This window comes from Cariama cristata, unplaced genomic scaffold, assembly GCF_000690535.1.
Source record: "Cariama cristata isolate BGI_N322 unplaced genomic scaffold, ASM69053v1 scaffold16874, whole genome shotgun sequence".
NCBI lineage: Eukaryota > Metazoa > Chordata > Aves > Cariamiformes > Cariamidae > Cariama > Cariama cristata.
Genome location: NW_009614821.1, coordinates 1,941 through 18,048, shown reverse-complemented (window position 1 = coordinate 18,048; position 16,108 = coordinate 1,941). Strand labels below are relative to the sequence as shown.

The following is a 16,108-nucleotide window of genomic DNA, read 5'->3' as shown; positions in this document are numbered from 1 at the left end:
GGGGCTGCTGGAAGCTGAGGGTTGGAAAGCTCTCTGTCACTTTAGGTGTGGCCAGTGCTCTTCGCAGCTGGTTTTTTGTTAGCTCTGTTCACCCAAACGTGTGCTGGACAGTCAGGAGCAAACTCCCACATGACTGAAGAAAAGCCTTTTCAAAGTATCTTTGGCAAGGTTTGTAACGGTCTTGGCTAAAATATGTGGCCTAAGAGCTTGATGTGCTGCCCTTTGATGGGCCAGAATCAAGGAAACAAGTGTTTGAAAGACTTGCGAGAGACTTAATGAGATTTAAAGATAAATATTACTTTTCATGAGAGGAAGAAGAATTGGGAAACTAAACCAAAACAAACCTCCTTCGCCTCCAGAAAAATAAAAATAAAATCCACATCCAGGAACCTTTCTTTCTGAACCAGATTTGGTAAACCTCCTCCAAGCTAGTACCAAGGAAAGGATGCGAACTCTTCTCAGACAAGTGGATCTTCAATACGCTCTTCTGGTTCTTGCTTTCATACTCCCCCTCGTGGATAAGCTGTCAAAAATAATTTCAAGGAAAAATATTCCTAAACTTTGCTTTGTTCCTTTACAGATCCAATTTAAAGTTCTGAGAGGACACAGCAATACTGTGAGCTCCTGCCATTTTTGCTTTGAAGACACGAAAATACTTTATGCTGTTATGATAGAACAGTGAAGCTCTGGGTATGTTATGAATGCAACAACAACAAATTACAAAAAAAAATCTTAAAGCTGAAATCAAACAAGGAATGTTATACAGGCATGAAGATCAACTGAATCATCAAGGAGCCTTCTGAATATATTTTACTGAAGTTTAAAAATAGCAACTGCAAATGTTTTGCAGTCACAGATAAATAGAACTCCTGTTTCATACTTTGAACACATTCTTCAACACTAAAGGGTGACTCTTGTAAGCATATGTAGCATACACTGAATCAGAGCTCTAGTTTATTAATATTTTAAAACTGTAAGTTGATACACCAAGCTTACTCTTTTTCTCCTGAAAGTTCCTTTTTCTGACTTGTCTATGTATGTGGATGTTTGTGGAGAAATAGAAGTTAGGGATCACATAGTTGTTACCAGCATGGCCATGGTGTTTTTATACTTGTTGCTTGCCCTTTCCTTTTATTTAAATCTTGATTTGCACCCTTTATTTTCTTGCTTGTCCAAGTTTTGTGTAGTTAGCTGGGGTTTCCCTAAAATTCCAGGCACCCTGGGCAGGGCAATGACAAGATCTGAGCTGGAGAAGTGTACAGATTCTGGGTGATCAAATCTAAATTTGGTCTAAATGACAGCTTGGAGACATACAGTTACATGAGCCCTTGAATTTTATGCAAGGAAATGACAAGGAAATGCTAAATAGATTGCAGGCATTGAGATCTGGCATATATTAAACAGTCACGACTTAATTCAAGACTTGGTAATGAGTTATAGTAATGCCTTAATATGATATGAATACAGATGAAATAATTTTATAAAAGATCTAAAGTGTTAACTTCTTACCAATGCACTACTACATGCATTACTACAATGCACTACTAGGTTTCTACCATAATCCAAACTTTTTTTTCAGACATACTGAAAAAGCCCAAGAACCCCAAAAGTGTAAAAACTCCAGGCAATTTGCAGGTGAGTACCATTATGTTATCCAAGAGCTGTGGAGGGCTAGATCCAAGAAATCAGGAAGTCTAGAATGAGAAAAAGTCCTGTCTTTTATTGATCAGTTCCAAAGTGAATAACCATGTGCAGATCTTATGCAAATATTGTTGACAGGAGAAATAAAAATAAGTATCTTGGCGTGTTAGTCATGACATTTACAGTTTAATAACTGTCAGGATGACAGTTCCAAACTTTCCTGCTTTGTCTGAACTCAGAACTGGAACTTGTATTTTTCCATCTTTAGCAAAAGGTTATTCAGCTGTCTTTCATGTAAATAAACTGAAATCAAGACCTGAAAATAAGAAGATAATCCATTAATTCTTTTAAGCACAGTAGATCCATGAATGTTGTTGTTGCTTGAAAGGGTGTAATGTGCCACTTGCCTGAAGTGTGGAAGGGTTAATCTGTCTAAGAAATTTTGTCTTTATAATTTTTATCCAAGAAAAATTTATTCAACACTTGTTGAGCGATACTTAATTTTCAGAATCTATCTAAAAGTATTTGCCTGAGTATTGGGAACTTTCTGATAGCAATGTATAGGCAAGATTATGTTCATTTATTTTGATGAGATTAATTTTGTCTGCACAAGCCTAATTTCCTCCTCTGCAGGAACAGCTGAAGCAAATAGATTTCAGGAGAGTACTTGATTGTGGGGGGGATAGGCCAGCCCTGACAATTTCACTTTGGGGTGTTCTCTCTCTCTCTCTTTCCCCCCCCAAAAGAGTAGATATCAAATGATTGAGTTACTGAGAAAGCATTTGAAGTTCCTCTTGAGAACAGACAGTATCTCACTGACAGTCCACACATCTTTTGGAAAACAAAGATTGATAGCACGCATAGTGGACAAAGACTAGATAAGTCTGGAAGGCCAGTTGTGACTGCAAGGCCTTTTTGACTCAAGAAAAATAGAACAAGAACATATAGTAACTTTGATCTATTTTTTTTTTCCTTTGGTTTTAGAGACATTCGTAATGATTCTAGCGTCACTTGTTAGGCCTGTAGTGCATTGACACACATTCAGAAAATAAGTGAAATATAAATTTACTTCTACTCCAGTTTTGTGTGTTATCAAGAGCTGCCAGGTTAGCAGGATAGCTCCTCCAAGTGAAAGTCCTTGTAAGGAAGCAGCTCTAGATCTGAGACTTGACAGTTGATGTTAAAAAGGGGAGTAGTAGTCAGAGGTGCAAGATTTTATTCTCATATTGAAGACAAATGAAAGAATGCATACACAATGAAGGGAGTTTATGTTGCCTGCTTCCAGATTGATTCCAAAACCTCTTGGTACTTATGCAAACAAAAATCTAATTGAAATAATTGGGTTAATCATGGAAATAGAAGATTATTTACCTAGATGAAGATATGATGACTGATCCTGTGATACTTTGATCTGTGAGTTATTCTGCATGTCAGCTATCCTGTTTTTTTTTTTTTTTGTTTTGATGTTTACAGTCAGGCACTGTGATCTATTTGTAAAATTTGATTCGTATTTGTATTACTAAAGAACTTCAAGGCTTTACTCGTGGGTTAGGACTGCACTTTGCTTTGAACGTTATACACATGTGACTAAAAGGTAGTCCTTTCCCGAAATCACTTAAAGCTCTGAGATTGTAAGAGTAACTAAAGTAAGACTAACTCTACTGATTTCACAAGTTTTGTTTTCCCTTATTTCATGATGCTTTGTATTTTTTTACAATGTGGCAAAGCACTTCCTAATCAAACTCATTTGGATTTAGTCAAGAATGTTGAGAAAGGTTTTCCTATTCAAGTTTTTGAAAAAGAACACACCGCCCCAATTTCTGAGTGCAACTTTACTCCTGATGACAGAAGGTGACCATTTTCTATCTTAATTTATTTAAAAAAAAGGTGATGTTTTTTGTGATTTCAAGGTTCAATTTCAGTGTATGTGGAAACGCTCGGCGCAAAATTTAGAACAAGTAAGTTACTTTTTCAGTCCTTCCTATGTTTTCCTAACTTGTATTACATCAAAGTAAAACTTCTTTTGCTTACTTTTGTGCTCCGTAAGTCATTTTGTTACAATTTTGTCTTGCATCTTGCTTCCTCCATACACTCCTCCTCCTTCTCCCCATCCTTGCACTTTCATTTATGCTGTCCATACTCTGCTAGCAGACTTGTTTATTGCCAGACTCTTTCATCCACATGAACTACCATGAATCTGACCTTGTTCTCACTTACAATTTATACAGAAACTCTTAAATCTTTTCTATTTTGCATATGATGTCTGCCAAATTAAACAGGACTCTTTTCGTTGTCTTAAATGCATGTTGGAATAGTCTGATAGATTGTGTCCTCTTTTAGGGCAAAGGACTTGTCTAATTCTGTTCCTGAGTTATATGGGGCTGGAAGTCTATCTTTGCCATATGTTCTGAAAGGGGTATATAAATATATATCACTTGTATAAAAGAACAACATTGAATTAGCCATGGTTCAGGGTTCATCTGTCAGTGAGATTTATACCTTCATAAAAGTTCTCTCTGTCTGTATTGTTTATTAATATTCTATAGCCTTTCCATTAAGCCTGTCTTGTCAATTAAAGAAGAAATGCATCTTATTCCAGTGTCAATCTGTGGACATAATAGTTAAAACAACCGCAGCATGTATTAACATTCGGTTAAGTAGGTCATGCAGTGCCTCCAGAGGTACTATTTCTGGCATATTTCATCATTAAGTCATAGTTTAAATCAATTTTTATTGGACTGTAGGGTTGACTGATTAGTTTTTTGATGGCTGAATAATACACGTGCTACACTGCCTATTGCAATTGCATGGGTTTTTTTAAAAAATTTCCAAACAGCAAGTAAAATACCATTGTGTACAGCCCTGGAAACCACTTTCCAATCAAAACCGCTACCAGTTCATAAACTTCACATGGTCTTTTGCATTACGTGTTTCCGTTTAGGAGTAGACAGAGGTTGTGTTGGCTGCAGGAAGTATATGCCTATGGAGAAAATAAAAAGATTTTAATAGTGTAATTGTATTTTTAGTTATTAGAATGTTAATACATCGAGTTTCTTGGGCAAAATGTATATGAACTTTTTATGAACTTTATCAAAATAAAAAGCCACAATGGTACTAAAAATGTTTGTTACATTCAGTGACTTTCAATGTAAATATTACTTTAGATATTTGGGAATATTTTAATAAAACTATGTGAGGGAAAAATTTTTGACTTCCCATTTAATGGAAACCTGCCAGTTTCACTAAACTTTATTGAATAGCTTTGTTGTCTAATGTGGCTTTGTGTTTGTGCAGAGCAGCGTTTGTGGTAGAGGGTTACCCAGCAACATAACCACAGAAAATCCAAAAAACCCTACTGACAGGAACACTTCATTGAAGAAAAGGCACCATAACGGCTTTAAAATTATTCTAACATTAGAAATAATTAAATATCTTGTCATGGATGAAATTAAATTGACTTGACTGCTTGCACTGAATATTACATACATGAGGGTTTTTTCTATCTGAAATATAAATAATCCTTTTATCAACTAAGCTAAGCAATAATTTTTGCTGTAGCCTTTTAAAATCTATTTAAGTTAGTGGGTGTGAGCATGTCAAATCATTGTCAGAATTAAATATTGTCATCTTTTTTTTAAAATACCTTCTTTTAAGTGAAAACATTGCTGTTTTCATTAACATCATTTTTAGAGTGGTAACATCATCATATGATAACACTGTCAAGGCTTGGGATATGGAAACAGGAAAAATACTTGTATGTATCCTTTTGAATGCATCTTGCAGAAGGTACAAGTGTAAAATTCAGATTTATTGCTTTGTTACTGATAAATAAGAAAACACAACATTCTTTGTTTGCACAACACAATATAGTTAGAGTAGGTAGGCTTGATTTTTAGTCCTAGTTTTGGTACTGATAATTGCTTGATCTTGGGTAAGTCCCTTGATGAATACCTCAGTTACTTCAGATACAAATGGGTGTGATAATAGTAAGCTGTCTCAGAAGATGCATTTAAGATTGATTAAATTAACATTTTAGGATTTGAACAGGGTGGTCTTGTCTAATTTTAAGTTTATTGCTAATGCAAAAAATAGAAAAATTGGATATAAAGACATCTGTCAGCTTTAACCAAAACAAAATAATATCAAAAGCTTTCTTTCTGAATCTGCTTACAGATTATAGAAAGTCTGCTATAAAACTCTGTCTAACCCTCAAGCATGTTTCTAAAACCTTTTTTTTCTTTATTTTCTCTTTAGCGGACAGTAGAACATGAAGGCATTGTAACTTCATGTAATATTTCTTGTGATAGTAGATATGTGGTATCTGGTTCAGACAAAGAAAATAAGAAAATACCATATATGTTTTTGATACAATAAGTGCAACAGTAGTGACACATATCCAAGGTAAGACTTACGACTTTTACATCTTGTTTATGCAGCTCTTGATTTTTTTTTTTTTTTTTTTAAATTGAGAAAATTAATGAATTCAGTTCAGTTCAAATATCCTTACTTGAGAAAGGCAAAAGAAACTTATCTGTAAGACATTAAACCCAGTATTTTTCAGAATAAGGTTATAAAAAGGAGGTAATGGGCCAAAATTAGACCAACAATGATTCATTTCCCTCTGAAGGTAATTTCACTAGTGAGATCTCAGCCCTGTGAGACTTCCACTCAGGACTGCAAGTCAGCGAGTTTGCCATACCTGCAGAATCAGCTTCAAAATATATGAGCAGTCTTACAAATGTTAAATTGGCATATGGTTAATGTACTCCTGTGAATCAGAGCCTGATGGTAAAATCATTTGGATTTAAAAACGGATTGTAATACCTTTATTAGAACTATCTCTGTTAAGTGACACTATCAGGACATATTTTGTTTACATTATTTTAAAGGAGCTATTTGCATTCTTAAAGTATAATTACCTGCTTGAGTGCTGCCCGAGAGTCTGAGCAGTTAATTGTCATTGGCATTGTGAGGCCACACTTCCGGACTTATTTTCAGGAATGCAACAGACAAATAAGTTACTACAGGGCAGCATGTAAATTTACGTTAACTGTGTATGTTGAGTGCCTGGGTACAGGTTAATATTTCATACTATCTGCAGTAACTATGAGCCCTCTCTTTCATTGAGAGGTAGGTGAGGAGGTGTCCTAGCTGGTGAAAAAGCAATTTTCCAATTACAGTGTTTTGGAAATACACTGATGCTATGGGTAGTCCTGCCTTTCAGACCAGACCTGTGTTCTGAGATTCAGATGTAATTATTCAAAATAACTAATAGTCTCACTTGATGTTTTCTTATATAGGGCATCACAAAAGTACAATCACAAGATGTTGTTTTGACCCTGATAACCAAAGAGTGACTTCAGCATCATATAAGACCGTAAAGCTATGGGATATGATAACATGATCCTCCTCAATTACAATTAATGAGTAAGAAACAATACTATAGTTAATTATCCATGGCATTATTTGCATCTTTCACAATTAGCAGTGAGATTTATGCTAAGATTTGTACTAGAGAAAATGAACAATAATTGTTGAACTAAATAAAGTAATATGCAAGCAAATGACATATATAGAAAGTGTGAATAAAGTGGTCCACTCAAGCTTCCTGCTGTAAATAATTGGAAATTGTATTTTGATGACTGTAAGCGTTTCTAGTGCTATTTTTTAAGAGTTTCTAGGTTCTTGGGTATAGATAGAGGCAGAAGATAGCATATGCAATATGGTACTCCAGGGTAAACTTCTCGTTCTAATTTCTACTAATTAGGAAAAATATATAATCATTGACAAATGAGAAGATAAAATATTACTTAGAATAGTGAAGTCTTTAAAAACATTATGGAGTGGAGCAAAAATAATACCAAGGAAAAGGAGAAAATATATCTAGATGTTGGGAATTGGTAATTAATCATGAGTTCTTACAGAATATTTTGTGATAATTAGGTTTTGCACTGCAACCAGATCACCTTAGCCCTTCATAAAATTCATGGGCCTCAGGGCAACCACAGGATGATCTACTCTGCTCCTAATAAGCTCCAGCGAAGACCTCACAGACTTCCAAACAATCTGTTCTATTGTCTCACTGTGTTAATCTTTAGAAAGATTTTTCTAAGGTGGACTATTTTGGCTGCAACTGAAGCTCACATGTTTCTGTTTAGGTCCACTTCAGACATGGAGATCAGATGATTCGCTTGTTTTCTTCTACATTTTTATATATATCCAAGAACTTCTATTGTATCTGCCAAGTCATCTTTTCAGTAGATTACACCATTCTTATTAATTTAATATTTAATTATTATTTCCTATTTTACTGATTGTTGTTGTTGATCTCTGAGATCTTTCCAATTGGCCCACATTTTTCTCGAATTATATGGCACCATAATGTAAACAGTATTCCCTCTAACTGGAAAAAAAATAGAAATTATTATTACATGCTTCTCTGTGGATATGTTTATGTTCATACATCCTGAATGAGATTTACTCTTTTTTTGACAGCATGATGGTGGAGAGGATTCAGTATTTGTTGCATCCTTTTGTTTCAGAACTGTGATGTAGTCCATTGTTCTCACCCCTTATCTGTGCAGTTGATTATTTGTATGTTACTACAGAATATCTGACTTGACAAAATTGACCTGATCAGGCAGCACACGTATTAGATAATTGATTAATAATTGTAAGACTCCTACAAACTGCAGTGATGACAGCATTGTTTCCTATAGAGACTGTTATAACCCTTTTATTTTCTTGATAATTTACTCAATTTGTGAAGATAATTTTTAATTTTAATCTTCTCCCTTGTATAACTGCAGACCCTCTTTGGCTTCATTTTGTGTCTGTACTCTTTATCTCATTATCTACATTGGGATTGGAAGTATGAGGTAGCACTGGATTCAGGACAGATGCTGTGGACCCCAGCTCACTGTGTACTTTCATTTTCACAGTGAACCAATTATGGCCACTCTCTGAGTACAGAGATCATTTTTCCAGATCATTTTCCCTTACGTGCTTTTGGAGAAGGTCATGCCTAGTGCCAGAAGCCTTGCTCAGTATGATCCCCTGAGCCTTCACATGCTAAACTCTAAATCTCTTGCTGAAGTCAGTAATAGAGTAAAAACATTATGTCAATTTAGGATATTGTTATCATTTTAAGAAGGAAGTATGCAACAACAGAGATGTCAAATCAACTGTTAAAAATAACAATGGCTTTAAATAAACTCAACCAATTTAGCTTTGAATTCTTAATAATCAGAGAGTGAGTCTGCCTTTAAACATTGTAATAAAATTGTCTTTGAGAGATTAGGAATTACTTTGGATGGGAAATTCAATCTGGAACATCGTAATGTTTCTTTTAAATTGCAGTGACTACAGCATTGTTTCCTGTAAGAGATGCTCATAATCCTTTCCCCACTGTAGATTTCAGGAAGGACTAGAGTCCTCAGCCAGTTCTGGAACATCCAGATTTCTTTTCTGATGGGTATTGCTGCTTCCAAAATTAGACTTTAATCTAAAATAGTTTGATCTTTTTCCTCTGAACGTTTGAGTTGAAATTTACATGTAGAGATAGACGCATGCTATTTATTTAATGAAAAACGTGTGGCTTTTTTTTGCAATTTACTTTTAGTAAAATGTGGTCATGCTGTAGCTGCTGAACAATTTCTTGTTAAGCTGCATTCAACAAAAAAAAATATCTGATCACTTGTCACTTAACAGCTAGGGTTCAATCCTGCAAAATGACCTAATCCAATAAGGGTTTTAGGCCCATGCTGGCTGTGAGGTTGTAAGCAGCTCCAGAGACTTTACAGAACTATTCCTATAGTTAAAATTCAGAATATGCTTATGATGCTTTACTGGGTGGAGACAGGGTGCTCAGTGTTGCAGGAGGCTTTTTGAGAGACTTGTAATGGTTACAAAAGCTCGCTCTTCCTGTGTTTTTCATCTGTGTTTCAGGGGACACAACAATGCTATCTCAGATTGCTGCTTTACCTCTGATGGTCATTACTTGTGCACAGCATCCTGGGACAAAAGCTTAAAAATATGGGATATAAAGACAGGAGAATTTCGGTGTCATGAACTCATTTCCTTGAACCAAGGACATGAGGGTTCTGTTAGTTCCTGCCTTTTTAGCCAAAATGGTGAGTTATCTTAATACTAGTGCATGACGTATCTCAATACCTATGTGTAGGACATCTCAGATAAACCACGAGTGACCACTCTAATCATGTAGGTAATTAGTTCATCATTTCCAAGATAACGTGTTTAATTATGAGAAAATTATGTCCATGTGATAAGTAAATTGAATTTGATAGTCTGTGTTCTGAGTTAACCAGGGAACTGGAATGCTTGCTTAATTGATACACTCATCAAGAGGCATAATAAAAAGATCATAATGGAGTAGAAGTACAATACTATGTTAGAAGATTAACTTAGCACTTGCCGATATTCTCCTAACATTAGTTAGTTGAAAAAGCATGTTCAGTAAATACTATACTGATCTGTAATAATTAGGAAAATGTGTCTTTGTTAGTACCCCCAAAGTACTATTTCTTCACAGCCCAAAAAACATATGCTAGTAATGTACTTCTGAAAAACTTGATGGATGTTCTCAGCTACGCTGATGGAGCACATAAACTACCATGTTCAAAGTAGATGATATTTATGAGTTATAGCAGGGCAATTTCGCCCCTGGAACTTGATGTCTCCTTGATGCTTGGATGAATAGGAGGAGAAGAGGAAGAAATAGACTCCCCAGTTTACCTATATCTGAGTGGAGGTAGTGGGGAGCTATTTCTTACTGCCCTAGTTCCATTCCTTTCACTAGGTGATAGACAGCTCCTAGTCCCTCCACAACATGAAATTAGTTTTACTGCAAACTGGTGCTGTGCTGGAACAGCTTCTCTTACCTTCACTGGGATGGACTAATACGAATTTCTGTACGTTGTGATCTAATTGGCTGTTTTCTTTTGCAACTTCACATCTGAATACTCCAGTAAAGATGACCCCTGAGCTGCTGACAGCAGGTTGATCTGCAGTCATACCCAAAGAGCGCCTTCTGAGGTAGGCAACTCAAATAAATAAATAGCAGCTCTGTGGGGAAAAATGTACCTGTGGCTTGAAGATGTGCAAATGCAGATAGGCCTGTGAATATTGCAATCTGAAAGCATGCTTTCTGCCCTAAACTCTACTTTTTTATTTTTATTCACAGTCAACAAAATTTTCATGTATGGTTTTTTCCACTCGGTTGTGTTTGCTAAATTTATGTATTAATATTTACAAAATTGAGAACATTAACAAGAAGTAGCCAAAAGGAACTTCTGCTGCCTTGTTAAGGCATGACTAAGAGCTCATTATTTAATTTTTTTTTTATAAAGTCTGACTCACTGTTAGAAAGAGCCGCTTTTATTAGTCTGTATGACAAAGCAAAGCTAAAACATAGTATTCTGATTTTGCACTTGTGTCTTGTGGATATGACAAAACTATAGCTATATGGGATACAGATGCAGGCTATAAAAAGCTAAGCTTAAAGGTACTGAGCTTTTATTTGGTCACTGGTTTGATGAGAAGATGTAAAATGTATTGTATAAAAAGCATTGTATATTTCATTATCTGACAAATACCCTTGCCCGTCCTTTTTAGATACAGGCAGGAATATAGCCTGGATTTGTGTGATTTAATTTCCTAGAACAGTATATTCTTATACAATTAGCTACAAAGACACTACCTTTGTCAAGTCAGTTATTAATAAGCTATTACATTTCACTTTTTATGAACAAGCTCATTAAAGGATTATACTGAATGGAGTTGTACCTATGTTTTAGAAGAGAGTTTCTTCCAGCAAGTAACAAGAGCCTGGATAGTGCATATATTAGTTTTCAAATGTCACACTCCTGTGTATCTCTATGTTTACATGCTTCCTTATGTCCACAGAAAACAGTACATTAAAAGGGAAGCATTCAAAAAAAATATAAATATCGGTGTTAAGGTTGTCAAGCTTAGCTCAGTCCCTAGGTTACATAGTTTACAGTACTGCTTATAGTGATGGGGATGTGGTCCAACATGTTACAGCACTTTTTACAGTGGACAATTCTGTAAATTAAGTAGCTGTTCGGTATTCAGCCTGCTTAGAGCTAGGCCTTCTCTCTTCTTCCATATCCATGGTAATACTACCCAAAATTTGAGGCGCTAAGTAATACCTGCATAAAATAAAAAAACCAAGTCCAACTCTACTTAGGCTTTTTTTTTTTGTGCCATCATGACTTTATTTTTTGCAAACCTACCTTATTGTATTACGATACCTTTCATTAATTTCTTATTTTACTGGAAACAATCCACAAGACTTGAACTAATGATCATCAGGCATGTGGGTCAAAGAAAAGGATTAACAGTATTCATAAAGTTATGTGCATGCATTTTGCAAATACTCATTTCACAGAAGTCAAGCAATGTCAGAGTTCAGATTCTCAGCCTTGGCTCTTTCCTATCTTATGAAAATACGATTTTAATGGACTTCTGCTTTTTTACTTACTGCATATGCTATTCAAGGCTTAGTTAAAACACTCATGATCAAACCCACCTGGAAGATCTCAGAAAAGACCGTTTTCCTTCAAAACCTTGGGTTTAAAAATCGTTTTCAGCTGCTGTCATGTTCAAGATAGCATCTTCATGTAGGAGAGCTCATAAACCTGTGTCTCACATCTGTTACCTTAAATGTAAGCTTACGTACCCTGTGGAATTGGAACTGTACTGATTAAACCTTTTGAGCAGTAGCAGTACACATTCTCCACCAGCATCGGTGCTTTACATAATACATCTACTGCAAATTTCCCAGTTCACAGCAGTCACTGTAAGTAAATCAGTTTCTCATAAAAAAGAAGGCATCTGTTTAAATGCTAATGTCTTCGTAACTATGGAGAATTCCAGTTTAGTATCTGTGCCTTGGTATAATTATATTCTGGGCTCATAACTAAATTTAAAAACATGTTTTAAAGATTCTGCTATAAAAACCACTTTTTATATGTGCATGTTTGACTGCTGCTCTGTGCTGGAAAAATACATGTTCATCTTTTTATTGTATTTCTCAGGTGTGGCATTTGTCTATCAAAATGACACCATGCCTTCCTAAACTCTAGGAATTTTATCTGTTAATACCATCATATTTGAATAGCTTCCCTAGCTGGAGTAAATAACTCATTTTAGATTTTAACCTGTTTCTATTCTTATGGTGACTCAGTGCTGTTAACCTCAAATCAGCTGTGCTGCTGTTGTCAGAACGAGGATATCGGATACAGCTGCTCAACTTGGCCTGCTTTCACAATTGCTCTGCTTCCCTTAAAATGGGGGGAAGCTGCTGTCTGTTCCCACAGCTGTTCCTACATTATCACATGATAAACAGCCTGAAGATTTTTTTTTTAGGTAATGAGTATTAGAAGTCAACTGTCTCTTTACAATTCTTTATTAAACTATTTAAAAAATAGAAAAGACCTATGCTTAAATGGAGCTTAAACCCATGGAAACTGTGTAGCTGTCATTCTTCTGGTTGCTTACCAGAGACGGTAACAGTCACTGTTTTCAGGTTATATGTAGGAAAGTATGAACTTCATAGCTACATTTTTTCTTGACTGGATATGAGGCAGTCTAGATAAGAATTTTCTCTCTGCATTTCAAAATGGATTTATGGTACAACTAGTTGTTTTTATTATAATAATAAAGGTTTTTTCTTGTGTTACAGGTAATTTTGCTTTACTGTAGGGTCATTGGGACTGGGTGACAGCTGTTGCGATTAGCAAAAACAAGAAATGGATTCTTTCAGCCTCCAAGGTAATCACTAATTCCTAGTGTGTTTTCAGGAGATAACTTATAAATGGATGTGAAGATTTCATCCCTTGTTTTCAGCTTTTTTTGGATGAAATTTAACAGTGCTCAAGTTGCTCATAAAAGTGCTAAAGTTGTAATCAGTATTTACCTCAAGTAATTACAGAAAATCTTTAGAATTTGATAAGTATGTTTATTTTTGGTTATTTTAAGATGTGCGGGCAGTTTAAGATAGCTAAAGATTGTTTCCAAAGACGTGATATTTAAATATGAGAGAGTTTAGCTTTCATATTGAGAGGGCTCATCTCATGAGATTTCATCCTTATGGAAATTATGTAAATCATGCTTTTAGTAATATGCAAATACATCAAAATAACGGCATCTTTTTCTCAGGATTCTGCTTTGAGATTGTGGAATATTGAAAAGATGGATGATATTCCTTCAGTGACAGAAATCAGAAAAGCAAGAGGCTCAAAAATTGCTCAGGTTCTGTTGCTTCAGTTTTTAACCATGCCTCATACTTCATTCAGAAGTGTTTGTGTTTATTCTCTCTTTGCAAAAATTGTCAAATCCTTTTTTGGGACTGGGATGTAGTAATAACAGTACTTAAAAAAATTTATTTTGGTGAGGACACCAATTTTCATATACTGGTGCATTTTTGTTTTTAGACAACACAGTCACATATGTGTACTTTTAAAAATAAACATATTTTGGTTTTCTACACCTGATGGTTCTGCAGAGTAATTGGCCACTTATATAGGAGTATTACTAAATCAAGGCAGGTAATAATATTCATGTGCTTCTGGACATAAATCAGCTTATACGAATTCTGAGGAGTGTCTTTTTAAAGCTGAGACTGTATATATTCTGACCTCTAAAATATTAATTATAAATAGGTGTTAGGAAAGAAGAATATTAACAAGCTTAATGCTATTGAAACATGCTTTTTATTACAGTCCCTCAACTGGTTTTGATAGTGGATTTGCAAGGTCTTGTGTGTATTTTCCTCCTTGTCAATAACCATTAAGTGAAATTGCATGAAAAAGAACTATTTTTTTTTTCTTATTTCTATAATATTTTTACCAGACTTTTTTGTTGAATAGCAGGTATTCAAAAGCAGTGAGCAGCTTTTCAAGCTTTTAAATAAGTTTTATAAATGTGCCAGCAGTGAAAATGTGTATATTCCTAAAAGTATCAGTTACAGAAATTTGAGAATATGGTTAAAACTGGTTCAGGAAACGATTTTTTGGTGCATTTTAGCAATACTTAAAGCATACCAAACAATTAGAAAAATGTCTCAATTTTTTTGTAAATAGTTTCACAAGTAGTGAATTAGGAATCAGTGTTATGTTGACTCTGTAGTCAGCAGAAAAACTTCTTTGTACTGACTACAGTGGGTTAATATTTAATCTAAAATTATTGTTATGTATCAATTTTCCTTCCTTTTACATTTTTCTTTCTACATGTCTCCTTTAGTCAGAAAATGGTCAGGTAAAAAAAAAAGTGTTAATCACCAAGACAGAACAGCTAAAAACTAGATACCCATCAAGCCACCCAAAAAGTAAAGTATGATACTGTATTAGTTGAAAAAACAAAAATCAGAGTTCACATAAAATATAGTTTTATTCAGGGGGGAAAAAAGCTCCAAACCTTTGATCACAGGAAGGAATTTTGAGCAGCACTGTCTGTATCAAGTCTGCAACAGCTATATGCACTCAGTGCATCTCAGAAATCAGGCCTCGGTATATGTGTGTATATAGAGCTGTACCTTCATGAGTGAAATCGTGCACATCTGTCACAGATGATTAATTGAAATGCCATTGTTTGTTATATTTACACCAGTGTGAAGAATGTGAAAAACCTTTCTTATGCCTGCAACGTAGCAGCTCTGGAACGATATCCAAGAGTGTATTCCGTTGTCTGTTGTCTCCAGTGAGAAAAATTTGGCCATTGCCACTTTCTGTTTTGCCTGATCTTTAAATTAATTTAGCAGTCTTAGGATGTTAACACATTTAAGTATAAATGGAGTGTCTGTACATCTTTATGTAAAACACGTATAAAGCTAAGACTTTCCGCTAACCTTGCTCTACTGTAGTATCCTGTATGAAGAATAATAAAATACATTGCACTAATCCATTAAATAGCTGTGATGTATTGGGTAAAGAATAAAATCCCCAGGAGCAGAAATCTTATTTATGCTGCATGGTACTAGAGAATAAAATTACTTACTTGTCCTTTGGGAAATTCTAACTGTTTTAAATGAATACACTAGTTCCAAGTTCAATTTACTAAAGAAAATATATAGTTATGTAAATTATTGACAGGTTTCCTTCCATCCTTTAGAGAAACTGTTCTTTACTATGGCAAACAAAGAATCTTTGCTGTCAGTGGACATGAGAATTTCATGAGTAAAACCATGAATAAGACCATGAACTTTTTTTGAACTTGTTGCCATACCCCTTAGAAAAAATTTGTAAAGGAGCTTTCAGGCATTTAGGGTAAGTTGTGGTTCATGTCTGACATGATACAGCACAAATTAATTCTGTGTAATAAAGGCTCCCTCCAACAAGGAGCATGGTATTTTTTCTACCCTTTCTTAGGAGCAACCGCAATTGTATCTATTCAGTATATGTGAGAATGTCAATTAATAAAGATTAAG

The 16,108-nt window shown here is 34.9% G+C and overlaps 1 protein-coding gene across 1 annotated transcript; it reads left to right on the top strand.

The window, feature by feature from the left end:
• Positions 1 to 580: 580 nt before the first annotated feature.
• WDR88 (WD repeat domain 88) lies at positions 581 to 15,429 on the top strand (the record flags this gene model as incomplete). The annotated part of the gene is given in 12 exon segments (XM_009699578.1): positions 581 to 656; positions 659 to 690; positions 3,404 to 3,492; positions 5,332 to 5,395; positions 5,896 to 5,982; positions 5,985 to 6,042; positions 6,942 to 7,068; positions 9,589 to 9,773; positions 11,064 to 11,164; positions 13,387 to 13,455; positions 13,843 to 13,935; positions 15,292 to 15,429. Coding segments are annotated over 12 exon segments (1,119 nt in total), but the record flags the coding sequence as incomplete, so codon positions are not given.
• Between the last annotated feature and the right edge of the window lie 679 nt (positions 15,430 to 16,108).